This window comes from Stomoxys calcitrans, chromosome 3, assembly GCF_963082655.1.
Source record: "Stomoxys calcitrans chromosome 3, idStoCalc2.1, whole genome shotgun sequence".
Classification (NCBI taxonomy): Eukaryota; Metazoa; Arthropoda; class Insecta; order Diptera; family Muscidae; genus Stomoxys; species Stomoxys calcitrans.
Genome location: NC_081554.1, coordinates 101,325,319 through 101,339,235, shown reverse-complemented (window position 1 = coordinate 101,339,235; position 13,917 = coordinate 101,325,319). Strand labels below are relative to the sequence as shown.

Here is a 13,917-nt window from a genome sequence, read left to right as displayed (position 1 = left end):
TCGCACATATACACACACACACAAATTTCTTTGTGTGTGTTGGCAAAACGTAGATCTGCTTGATGACAAGAAGCCGGATTGCACCATATGATTTGTGGTTGTTGTACAAATAAGACCACCTTTAATTGTTTCGCCATGCAACCATTGCCAAAAAATAGTCGAAGCAGTAGTAGACAAAAATTGGCTTTCGACTTCAAAGTCGATTATTCGACTTTTTAATCAGTGAAAGTCGACTTCGACGTTTTTACACAAAAAGTCGATTAGTGGAAAGTCGGCTTTGACATTCACTGGGAGTGTATGTCCCCAATGGTAGAACCCGCGTAGGTTTAATCATTCCCCAGTGAATGACAAAAAAAAACCTAAACAAAAACAGCCCACAACCGACCGACCGTCACATCAAAATCCAGAATATATATCCAAATCATTTTTATTATTTTTTGCGAGTTGCATTAGAAATTTGCAAGTTTTGAATTTACACAACAAAATGCCAACAGGTGATACAGTTAGGGGCGGTGAACGCGGTGCTGGATGCGAACAGTCTAACTACAAATTATACGAGCATCGTGAATCTCAGGCCACAGCTATGACGGTGGATTACACCGGAAAATTTTGTCTTCTAGCAGGACGTCGTCATTTAGCTTTACAAAAATTGGGTGATGATTCTGCCGAAGTCTGTTTACGAAAATATAATACAAATTCCAAATATGAAGTGTCAGCGGCAGAGTTTGCTATTTGTCCGGAAAGCAAAGAGTCATGTGCCATAGCTGTAAAGCAAATACATTATGTGTATCTTCCAAGGTAGTAATTTATTTACTTTCAGACTAGTCAACATATTGATGTTGTCACCTGGGGAGCTGCTGAGCCTCGATATATTCATTTTTTGCGAGGCCACACGCGTATGGTGACAGATATCGATTGGCATGGCAAAAATCCAAACCTATTGGTTAGTTGTTCCATTGATACATTTTCTCATATTTGGGACCTAAGAGACTCCAGGAAGCCCACATTGTCATTCAGTGCCGTTTGTATGTGTAAGTAAAAATTTAGAAATTAAACAGTGTACCGTTTTGGCTGAACTGTATTTTACGGGGTAGTTCGCAAAAAATAAAATGTTTTGCATACCTCCTATTTTTGACCCCAGGATCCCTAATATTAAGTCCGGTTTTGGGGCTCGGGCCGTGGACCCCCTAAGTGGCCAAAAAACCCCCTTAGTAGAATACGAATATGCACACAAAGGTCCAAAATTTTGACCCGGGTGGACCGATGTGGCTGAAAATTAGAGGAAAAACTTGAATTATGACTACCATCATCAATGCCAAGTATGATCCGAATCGTTTTATAAACAGGTATAGCCCCCATTTAAACCGATCCCCCGATTCGATTTCTTAAGCCCCTAGAAGCCTCAATTTTCATCCGACATGACTGAAACTTGGACCAAACACTTGAGTTATATCTTCCAACATACATGCGAAGTATAATTCAAATCGGTCTATAAACAGATATAGTCTCCATAAAAACCGATCCCCGGATTTGATTCTTTCATTCCTTAGAAGCCTAAAGTTTGACCTGATTCAGCTGAAATTTGGCTCAAAAACGTATCTTATGACTTATATGGTGATATGAGCCCCCTAAGTACCGATATCCCGCTATGACTTCTTGAGATCAAAATAATTCAAATAAAAAAGCAGTTAATAAGGGCACACTTTTAGAATCACTTCCTGTTTCGATTTAGCTATTCTTGTAATCAAGGTACACGTCACATTTGTTGTCCGATTGTCGTAAAATTGTATATTAATATTTTTGCGAAAAGCGAGCTGTATAGAGCGCACCCAAAATATCTATCCAACATGGTTCTCATATGGTAAACTTCTGGAATTTGAATTCCACGAATGTGAATGTTATGTTTGGGTCTATGATCACTCCTTAAAATGCAACGGAAAATATTATTTCCCGAATTATAAAAGAAAGAGAAGTAAGGCGGGTTTATGTTCGGCTTCCAACATAGACTAACGGTAAATAATATTTTTTTCTTCTATATATAGAAAGTAATATTTAAATTTCGAGCGTCTAGGCTTTTTTAAAAGCCGAAAGCCATAACGGTGCTGTGTCTGAAAAGTTTTCAATTCAAGCCAATACAGAAGTTTCCGCTTTACAAAATCAGCTGTTTTCAATGAATTGGTAAACGAATCGAGCGAAAAAAGTAGTGTTTTGCACCATTGTTGTTGTTGTTGTGCCAGTTTGTTGTGTTCTATCTTTCGTCTGCTCGATTCTGCTACCGTGTCTGCATGAATGTTGCCTAGACCTGCTTGATCTAAAGGTTCTCTCTTGTAGCGCTGAACCTCACGCTCTAAATCATGTAGATCTACCTTAAGGTCTCTAGGCGGTGGATATCTGTCCACAAGATGATTTGTTGTTGTTGTAGCAGTTTATTGTATACTATCTTTCGTCTGCTTGATTCTGTTGAGTGTCAAGACCCAGGAACTCCGCGACTAAGATGGGGTGCGTCCACAGGGATCTGGATCTGAGTCGAGTGGGTCTGGCCGGGCAGTTAAACAGGTGACGTGTATCGTGCGGTCCCTGGATACAATCGGGACATACATCTTGCACGTCGGCATCAATCCTAGCTCTGTGGGAATTGAGGCGGCTGCATCTGCCGGAATGTAATTGAGCCAGAACCACTCTGGTTTGCCGGGGGAGGTCGATTTCTTCGGGTGCAATGGGTGGCGGTCGTTCTCCAAGGACTACATTCACCCGGTAGCCAATTAACGCGTCTGCTACCGTGTCTGCATGAATGTTGTTCAGACCCGCTTGATATGCCGCCTGATCTAGAGGTTCTCTCTTGTAGCGCTGGACCTCACGCTCTAGATCGTGTAGATCTACCTTAAGGCTTCTGGGCGGTGGGTATCTATCCACAAGATGATGATTTGGATGATTTCTGCGATAACAGCCCAAAAGGTATTGCTTAGACAGCATGTAGTTATGTCTTCGCACTGGTAGGATCTTTGTCTCCTGATGGAGGTGGTCCACATGAGAACTAAGGACACAGCCCGTCGCAGTTCGGAGTGCGGCATTCTGACAGATCTGAATATTATTCCACTGCGTGTCACAAAGTTGACGTGACCACACTGGCGCTGCATAACTTACCACAGACCGGCCAATTGCTTTGTACGTGGTCAACAAGGTTTCTTTGTCTGCACCCCAAGTGCTGCCAGCGAGTGACTTGAGGACCTTGTTTCTACTTTTGACTTTATTGCAGATTGCTGTGGCATGTGGGGAGAAAGTGTAGGAGCTGTCAAATGTGACGCCAAGTATTTTGGGACACTTGATGGTCGGAATCATTTCTCCATCTACCATCACAGTCAGCTCAGAATTCACCTCACGCGTATTTGTAGTGAACAGTGTGGCTGAAGATTTGGTGGCGGATATCTTCAGATTTCTTGCAGCGAAATATGAGGCAAGCTCGTTGAGGTAGACGTTCAACCTATCGCAGATGTCATCAATGGGTGGGGGGCCTGATGCCATGATCGTACAGTCGTCCGCATATGAAACGATCTCTATGCCGTCTGGAGGAGGTGGGATGGAGGATAGGTAGAGGTTAAACAGAGCCGGAGATATCACCCCACCTTGGGGAACTCCCTGTTTCACTCTACGGTGTTTTGACTTTTTATCCCTAAATTCCACAAATGACTGGCGGCCACACAGATAATTCGCGATACAACGTTTCAGGCCTGGCTGGAGGGACGTGTTGGCGATGTCCTCAAATAATTTGGCATGGCTGACCGTGTCGAATGCCTTCGATAGGTCCAGTGCCACGAGGACCGTCCTATCACATGGCCTGGGTTGATTGAAGCCACGGCAAATGTGTGTGGTAATGGCATGCAAAGCTGTTGTTGTGCTGTGCAGTCTCCGAAATCCGTGTTGATGCTCGGCGAATGGAAATTCTCCTACGAGGCTCGGGAGGAGTAATGCCTCGAGCGTCTTAGCCACTGGTAAGAGAAGGGAGATCGGTCTGTACGACTCTCCCAAACTCGGGTCTTTACCAGGCTTCAGTAGCGGGATCACTCTGCCCATTTTCCAGACATCGGGAACTATAAGAGTGTTCAATGACAGGTTAAGGACAGTGGTAAGGTACTCAACTCCAGGTAAATCCAGATTCTTCAGCATCAATGTAGAGATTCCGTCGGGGCCCAACGCCTTGGAAGGTTTGGCGCCACGGATGACATTCGTAACTTCGGCCACGGTAAATTGTGATGGCTGTTCATCGGCTCGGAGCCCACGAATACGGCGAATGGCTCTCCTCGCCCTGTCTCTCTCGGGATGCACAATAAATTGACGGTTGAACAACCTGGCGCATCTCTTCGGATCAGTCACGGTTAACTCGCCAAAAGTGACTGAGGTCCTGTCGTCCCGTCTACCGGGGTTCGAGAGAGACTTAACAGTGGCCCACAATTTGCCTGCACCGGTGCCTAAGTTACATTGCTTCAAGTGTTCCAGCCACAAATTCCGCTTATGTTCGTTGACTACCCTGTTTATTTCCAGATTCAGCTCGCTGATTCTGGGGTTAGCGGGGTCCATAGCACGAATCCCATCACGCTCGTCTGCGAGTACCACTGCTTGCGCCGGGAAATTGGGTCGCACTTGCGGTATTCGACCGGCTGGTATAAAGCGAGCGGCTGCTGCGTTGATGATGTCTCGGAAATTCCTCTCGGCCACAAGCACATCAGAGGGGGGTGGCAGTTCATTGAAGCGGCGATTGGTATACTCTCTGAAGCCAGTCCAATTGGCCTTCTTGTAATTGATGAACGTCCGGCGCTCAGAGGTTATGAAGTCGGGTGGTCGGTCGATGGTGAGGATTATGGGGAGGTGGTCTGACCCCAAAGAGATGACGGCTTGCCAGGATACGTCACTCAGGAGATCAGGGGATGCAATTGAGATGTCTGGCGAGCTGCTGCACCCCCCTGTAATCCTAGTGAGGGCATCCTCATTCACCGTGCAAAACGTGGAGCTATCTATCTGCTCTGCCAAAGCTATGCCACGCTGGTCGTTACCTAGGGGAGAATGCCATGACGAGTGATGTGCATTAAAATCCCCTAGAACCAGACGACTATGGCCAGATAGCAACCCACTTATGTCGGGGTTGTAGGCCTGGCCATTAATCGGGACACAGCTACCAACCGGCGGTATATACACGTTGTATATCTCTATCTCGGCAGTACTAGACCTGACTGCCACCCCCATACATTCCATGTATGGGTCACTAGCGTCAAGCGCAGGCGAGATAGGTCTATACTGCACGGAATGGTGTATAACGAAGGCCAATCCCCCACCTCCATTCCTTGAGCGATCCTTACGTAGCACATTGTAGCCATGACAACTGTGCAAGCTGCAGGTGTTAGTCAGCTTTGTCTCCTGGATCGCTGCGACCGATATGCTCTTCCGACTCATAAAATCTACAATCTCATCAATCTTGCCTCGCAGTCCATTGCAGTTTAACTGCAAGAACGATACATTTCCCGACACTGGCCTGGCAATAGTAGGGCTAGGGTGCTGTCGTTGCATAAATTGTCGTACGGGAGAGGTCGGGGGGGTCACATAGTCCGACGACGAGGACGCCGAAGGCGACGACGGCGACGCTTGTGACCCACTGCTGGCTATGTTCGCACAGCACCTAGCGACATAGCCAGAATGACTATACTCCCGTAGTGAGGTTAGGCCAGAGCAAGAACGGAAATGTACCCACTCCAAGCACCGGTTACACCTTACCGACACTGACCGATTATGAAGGCGGTTCTGGCAAACGGAACAGAACCAGGGTCCGGGGTTCTTTTCAATCCCGGCTCGGACCAGAAGCATACGGAGAAGGCACTCCGGGATGTGCCTCTCCCATGACGAAAAAAGACGAACACGTACACTGAGGCGGCAGCCCTTGCCGATGAAGATTCCATCGGGTCAATCCGGTGCGTACAACCGGCTGCCTGTTTCACTCTACGGTGTTTCGACTTCTTATCCCTAAATTCCACAAATGACTGGCGGCCTCACAGATAATTCGCGACCCATCGTTTCAGGCCTGGCTGGAGGGACGTGTTGGCGATGTCCTAAAATAATTTGGCATGGCTGACCGTGTCGAATGCCTTCGAAAGGTCCAGTGCCACGAGGACTGTCCTATCACATGGCCTGGTCTGATTGAAGCCACGGCAAATGTGTGCGGTGATGGCATGCGAAGCTATTGTTGTGCTGTGCAGTCTCCGAAATCCATGTTGATGCTCGGCGAACGGAAATTCTCCTACGAGGCTCGGCAGGAGTAATGCCTCAAGCGTCTTTGCCACTGGTGAGAGAAGGGATATCGTCTGTGCGATTCCCCCAAACTCGGGTCATTTCCAGGCTTCAGTAGCGGGATCACTCTGCCCATTTTCCAGACATCGGGAACTATAAGAGTGTTCAATGACAGGTTGAGGACAGTGGTAAGGTACTCAACTCCAGGTTAATCCAGATTCTTCAACATCAATGTAGAGATTCCGTCGGGGCCCAACGCCTTTGATCATTTGGGGTCACGGATGACATTCGTAACTTCGCCCATGGTAAATTGTGATGGCTGTCCATCGGCTCGGAGACCACGGATACGGCCAATGGCACTCCTCCTTGCCCTGTCACTCTCGGAATGCACAACCAATTGACGGTTGAACAACCTGGCGCTTCTCTTCGAACCAGTCACTGTTACTTCGCCAAGAGTGACTGAAGTCCTGTCGTCCCGTCTACCGGGGTTCGAGAGTGACCTAACAGTAGACAACAGCTTGCCTGCACCGGTGCCTAAGTTACGTTGCTCCAAGTGTTCCACCCACAAATTCCACCTATATTCGGTGACTACCCTGTTTATTTCCACATTAAGCTCACTGATTCTCCGGTTAGTGAGGTCTACGCAACGAATCCTATCACGCTCGTCTGTGAGTACCATTGCCTGCGTCGGGAAATTGGGCCGCACTTAGGGTAGTCGACCGGCTGGTACGAAATTTCCTCTCGGCAACTAGCATATCCGAGGGGGTGGCAGTTCACTGAAGTGGCGACTGGTATACTCTCTGAAGTAGCGACTGGTATACTCTCTCAAGTCAGCCCAATCGGCCTTCTTTTGATTGATAAACGTTCGGCGCTCAGAGCTTATGGTTATGGGGAGGTGGTCTGACCCCAAAGAGATGACGGCTTGCCAGGATACGTCACTCAGAAGACCGGGGGATGCAATATAAATGTCTGGCGGGCTGCTGCACCTCCTCGTAATTCTAGTGGGGGCATCCTCGTTCACCGTGCAAAACGTGGAGCCTTCAATCTGCTCTGCCAAAGCCATGCCATGCAGGTCGTTACCTAGGGGGGAAAGCCATGAAATGTGATGCGCATTAAAGTCCCCTAGAACCAGACGATTATGGCCAGATAGTAACCCAATTATGTCGGGGTTGTAACCTTGGCTATTAATTGGGAAACAGCTACCAACCGGCGGTATGTACACGATGTATAGCTCTATCTCGGCAGTACCGGACATAACTGCAATCCCCATGCGCTCCATGTAGGGGTCACTAGCGCCAGGCGCAGGCGAGATGGGTTTATATTGCACGGAACGATGTATCATGAAGGCCAATCCCCCACCTCCATTCCTTGAGCGATCCTTACGTAGCACATTGTATCCGTGACAACTGTGTAAGCTGCAGGTGTTGGTCAGCTTTGTCTTCTGGATCGCTGCGACCGGTCCATAAAATCCACAATCTCACCGATCTTGCCACGGAGTTTGCAGTTTAGTTGCAAAAATGATACACTTCCCGGCATTGACCTGGCATTATTGGAGCTGGGATGCTGCTGTTGCGTATATTGCCACACGGGAGAGGTCGTGGGGGCACATAGTTCGACGACTTGTTGTGCGCTCTAAAAACTATAAAGTAACCTCTAAAACAAAATTTTAAGTTAGGAATTCCGTGCAACTTACTAAATCCTTAATTGTTTTCAATACCACTCCCCTAAGTTGGTTCATGTCTGGTATTGTGTCTCCACCTAAGAGCCGGTATCTGTTAGACGCGAAAGCCGGACAGTAACAATGGAAATGCTCCAACATCACATCATCTTCTCCGCAAGCCCTACACATGCTATAACTTGCCGCACCGATTTTACATAAGTGAGCTCGTAGTCCTATGTGTCCCGTTATGATACCTATAGCTATACTGACCTCCTTTTTGCTTCCTTCCGTCTTCTCACGATCTGGATCCCCCATAGGATTTTCGCCGTCCTACCGACCGTTTCGCTGTTCCAAAATGTTGCATGCGCATTCGTCGCCCACTCCCTTAACTCGGACTGCGTCGACCCGAAAGGCTTCGGGTTGACCAACTTTATTGATGGCAGTCTTTGACCTTCACCGCCAAATCGTCTGCCCTTTCATTTCCACTTACTCCGTTATGGCCCGGCACCCAAACGATGCGGATTTTGCCATTCTCAGAGAAGGCGTTAATCTCCTTCTTACACTGCAAGACTGTTTGTGACCTTACCGTCCTGGTTGTTAGTGCACTTATGGCAGTTTTACTGTCCGTAAATCTCTAAATCTCTGAATCGTGTGCCATATATAGGGAAGCCAACAGTATTGAGACTTATTTATTTCAAGGCTGGCTACTACTGAATCTTTAGTGCTTAGCGACGGAAGAAGAAAAACAAACAAAAAAACCGCATCGTCGAAACAATGGACTGTCATCAGTATGCATCGGAGTATACTGATGACAGCCCATTGACTATCCCACTTCAATTATTCCTAGGTATGGAGTACTGTTCAGCAAAGGTTCTTGGACCCATATTACTATTACTTTTGGGCATGGGATGCCCTCCAGGTGACCGCAGCCTTTTGGCTGACTGCGGTGCAGCTTTCGAATCTAGACGTGTCTTTGGGGTAGCCTGCGCAGCGAATCCCGAGTCCAATTTTGAGAGTCTTCCTCCCTATCTTAGGATCATCCGCACCAAGCCTCTCAATAAACCTGAGAACGATGCGCCTTCTATTATTCCAACCAACAAGAAACGTATCTACATACAGAAAAATTTTAAAAAATTTTGACTTTCAGCATTATTCTCAGTATTAGTTAAAATTTGTCAAAAATGTATTTTCCGGAAGGACTTTGGCCATATTAATTTAAAAATAATTTTATTAATTAGCGAACTTAGTGAATTTGTAAACATGGAAAGAATTTGGTCACCGATTGTAATGCATTAATTTTTCTTCCTTCCATATTTTAATATTTTTTAGCGGGAGCCACTCAAGTTGGATTTAACAGAGTGTCTGGAAATTTACTGGCTGCCGCCCACGATGGAGATCTACGAATTTGGGATATACGCAAAGGATCTTGTCCTATTCACTATATTACGGCACACCAAAATAGGTACCGTTTTTATTTTTTTTTTTTTTAATTCATAAAGTTTTGAAAGACCACATTTTTAGGGTGCACGGTATCAATTGGAGTCATCGTAGAGAAACGTGTTTGGCCACAGCTAGCCAAGATGGAACGGTGAAGTACTTCGACATAAACAATCCCAGAAGAGCCGAAAAAATAATCACTACAAACTCACCAGTGTGGAGGGCTCGTTATACGGTAATATGGTTCTTAAACACTTTAATTCCTATTCTATTAATAGTTGATGCATTAATCACATAATTGCCACAGCCTATCGGGAATGGCCTGGTAAGCATAGTAGTACCTCATTTGGGCCGTGGAGACAACAGCTTACTTCTTTGGAGTAACAGTAAACAAAATGACCCAGTCTGCTCTTTTGTGGGACACACTGATGTTATATTGGATTTTGCATGGCGACCGAATCGGGAAAACCAAACGGAAATTGTAAGACTCTGTTTCGAAGTAGGAAATGGAATAATATTAACACTTGAATTTTAAGGAATTAGTTACCTGGTCACGTGATCGTACATTGCGTGTGTGGAAAATTGATGATAAAATGTTAAAGCAGTGTGAACCCGAGAATGACTTAAATGAAAATTATGAATCCGAATCCAGAGTAGAAACACCTTCAAAATTTCAGCCAATCTACTCATCATCTTTCCAGAAAACACCAGCTATACGCACGCTACCAGTAGCTGTCTCCTTACCTACTGAATCACTTGAGGTTGCACACAATGTTCAGATGTCGCGCTCGCCTCCTTTAATAACGCGAACATCTATTCATAGGCACAGAGAGGAAACTACGGTGGCTCGTTCACTAACGGATCAACCAACGTGCTCCCTTCACCACGAATTTTCACTGTTGAATACGAATATGCCACATGTTGAAGTCGACACCCTGGATGCAATCAAACGTTTTGCAATTTTCAATATTTCTGCTGGCGGACACGTTATTGTATTGCAAATAAAATTTCCAACTGAGTATCCGAGTCCAAATAATTATCCAGATTTCAACTTTTGCCAAGGTACCACGATGCACGATCAATTGTCGAGGTTGATGTTAAAGGTTTTAAAAACCAATGCTGTGCAACGTGTCAAGAAATCACGTACATGTTTGGAACAATGTTTGAGGGCATTGGTCGCAGCAATGAAAAAGGTACGTACGCTGCAACCAATATTCGTACAAAATTTCACGACTTTAGCTTTAACCGTTGGTTCTTTATCTATTGGACAAGCATATTTTTTTATATTGTCTTTGTTGTTGCTGTTGCAGCCACAAATTTGTATGTGAAGGTCAACCTACTATAAGTGAGCAATTTCGTTGCGGAAAAACATATGGCCATTGGTTATTTAAATGCGCCTGGTCCTCACTAAGCACTCCACTCAATACCGCTGATTGTCCGCGACTGCATTCGAATCTACTCCGTATGGAGCATTCACAATCCGTAGCCTGTAGACACATTTTAGCTTTAACCGTTGGTTTTTCATTTATTGGACAAGCATATTTTTTTATATTGTCTTTGTTGTTGCTGTTGCAGCCACAAATTTGTATGTGAAGGTCAACCTACTATAAGTGAGCAATTTCGTTGCGGAAAAACATATGGCCATTGGTTATTTAAATGCGCCTGGCCCTCACAAAGCTTCTCATACATACAGATCGTTGCATGCTGTGAGGTACACATAGTGCCCGTGGCGGAATAAAAAAATCCGAAAGCTCAACTTCCAGTCCTTTTTTTTCACCGTGGATGAAATGAGATTATTTTGTGTTCAACAAATCATTGGCCCGCTCATCTTAAAATATCCTAGAGTACATATTTGTTAACTTTCGAAAAAAAAAATAATAATAAAGGAAAGATGGGCTAATGGGCTAAAAAGTTTCACCACAATAATAACAAATATTTAAAAAAAAAGCTTTCCGATCAAAACTAAAACTTTTAATCAAGGAAATTAAAATCAAAAAAAAAATTTGCGCCCACATCCAACACATCCGAAAAAATGGCAAACAATTTTAACAGTGTAAACTACATCACCGGCCTATTCGACAACCAACAGCTTAGAAAAATAATAAACAACAACATGAACTTTGCCATGAACACAACACTTAACTCAATATTCATAATCACCAAAGCGCCAATAGATAAACAACAACAAAATAACATGGTATACCAGATCAAATGCAAAGGAAATGAAAATAAATATGTATCTGCTTTGTTTTTTTTTTTTTTAGATTAAATCTCCTTAAAATTATAAGCCTTTAAATTTGATTTCTTTTTTCTAGTCTGGCGGTGGTTCCGAAAAATCCCAACTCCGGCTGCAATCTCCTCGACTGGAGGGAGCACTAAGCGGCGCGTTACATGATGCGTGCATTCCTTTTCCAAGGACATCAGCAGCGACGTTTAATGCTGTAGGCATACTCTGTAGTTTCACACAAATCTTGAACACAAAAAGATTAACACTACGTCACCAAAATATCACTCCAAGAACTCTTTCGGCCATTAATGGAGGCGGTCTATTGGGTAACGTCATGGGGCCGCAGCCTGTTCTATATACACATCGCGATTCGAATGCTTCATTTTATCTACAGGATCGTATGAGTTCCAAGCACTCAAAAAATCGATCTATTCAAAAAGTGCACCATTCCACGGCAATTGTTCATATTTACGAATGCAGTAAATTACTTTATCTTAATCAAGCTATGGCCAATGAATACTCATTAGACAAACGAGATATAATGGCAACATGTCGAAAAAACCGCAGTATTTGCGAAAATCAAGGCCGTTACGACCTTTTGCCCATATGGACTATGGCTGAAATGATCGCTACGCCAAACGTGCCATCAAGTGAAACAAAGTTAATCAAATCTCTTTTGAACGAGGATCCTTTCAAAAAGGCTCTGTTAGATGCCCTTATCTTGCATTTCGCTGCAGCAGGAGATCTGCAGACGTCTGTCATGTTGTCTTGTTTGTTTCATCCTGCCGGCTTCAGTGGCTCTCATTGTGGGGGTGCTGGAGGTTCCTGTGTGGGAGGAAACCTACATTGCAAACTACCAATACTAACTCCGAACACTTCCCCTTATCACACAGTTCTTCCTGTTGACACACATTCTTCTACTAAGTCGGGCTTAGGATCCATACAATTACGAAGCAACTCGTGGTCCGATTCATTAGATTGCATGGATGGTAAATTTTCAAACAGTGAACTGTGCGCATCTTCGTTAATACGTCGCTGTAGAATGCCTCTATTTGACAATTTCAAGAGAATATATGCGGAAATTTTATATGGCTGGCATTTATTGAACATTCGGTCGTTGGTGAGTCATATTGATTTCTTGAAAACTTCTTCTGGTTCTAAATTTTTGTCACTGTTTCCACTCGTAGATTCTTAAGCATACCCTGTTTACCAAATGTCCACCACAAGGAGTTGAATTTGTATGCGAATGTTCCGGATGCAATAAAACAAAGAGAACATCAGCATGTTCCTCCTGTCAGCGACCTGTTCTTTTTTGCGCCCTTTGTCGCATACCTGTGAAAGGCGCTGCAAATGCCTGTCTGGCATGTGGCCATGGCGGTCATTTGATGCATATGAAACAATGGTTCCAGGTATGACAACTATTTGTTTTTTTCTTTTTAACAACAATCAATGTCTCTTTCTCATTTTTACAATGACAGAAACATAATGTGTGCGCCACAGGTTGCGGTTGCCAATGTTTACAGCAAACCGCTAACATGGAAATACGGGCATGGCAGTTATTTTTATGATATAAAAATTGAAAACAATATAATGCATCACATTTTCGACAATAATACAACTTTTTATATTAAGCCTGTTTTCTTTTAGTACAGTGCAAGAATTTAAAATTTTATGGAATAGTTGTCTATTCCATAACATTGCTGTCAATTCCAGTATCATCATATACTTCCATATACTTCTAGATGGCTACGTTGTGCTTTTCACAATATAGTATAACCAACTACATAAAGACGTGCATTGCCACTTATGGAGAAGAATTTAGATTAAATATGGCAACAACCAACCTACCTCAATTCAATGAATGTCCATTAAAATTTGGAATTGGAATTTACGAAAACGAAAAATAATTTTAATATCGTTTACACCATTTATCGCGGGCATGCTGGTAGGCCAGTTCTCAACAAAATGACTGTTACATCATCATATAACACTAAATCACAGATGACTTTTGAGGCCTAGAGATAGAACACACACAAATTGGTTGAAATGGATTTGAATTGGATTTAGATATATAGCTCCCATATATCGTTCGTCCGATTTGGACTAATATTGCAATGATTTGACCATTTGTCAACTGATGTTCACGAAATTTGGCACGCAAAATTTTCTTATGGCTCTTGATACTACTGGCGATTTTAACAGAAATCGGTTCAGATCAGGGATCCGGAGCGGGCAATTTTTTCGCTCCCGCTCCTTTACTTTAAAATTACCAATTTTTTTAACTTTTTTTTATACACACCGTGCTCTTGAATTGATATAT

General features: G+C 44.1%; 1 protein-coding gene across 1 annotated transcript; it reads left to right on the top strand.

Annotated features, from left to right (window-relative positions):
• The first annotated feature begins 328 nt into the window (after positions 1-328).
• On the top strand, positions 329-13,228 carry LOC106095586 (GATOR complex protein Wdr59). The gene is made up of 9 exons (XM_013262823.2): positions 329-766; positions 821-1,031; positions 9,263-9,395; positions 9,455-9,605; positions 9,678-9,851; positions 9,907-10,563; positions 11,686-12,717; positions 12,785-13,006; positions 13,076-13,228. The coding sequence occupies exons 1-9, from the start codon at positions 485-487 to the stop codon at positions 13,163-13,165; spliced, it is 2,952 nt and encodes a 983-aa protein (XP_013118277.1). The 5' UTR covers positions 329-484; the 3' UTR covers positions 13,166-13,228.
• The last annotated feature ends 689 nt before the right edge of the window (positions 13,229-13,917 follow it).

Coding starts and splice junctions, on each gene's coding strand:
- LOC106095586 (XM_013262823.2), top strand. CDS start 485: ATGCCAACAGGTGATACAGTTAGGGGCGGTGAACGCGGTGCTGGATGC. Junction 9,852..9,906: donor GGGAAAACCAAACGGAAATT/GTAAGACTCTGT, acceptor TTGAATTTTAAG/GAATTAGTTACCTGGTCACG. Junction 12,718..12,784: donor TATTGAACATTCGGTCGTTG/GTGAGTCATATT, acceptor TTCCACTCGTAG/ATTCTTAAGCATACCCTGTT.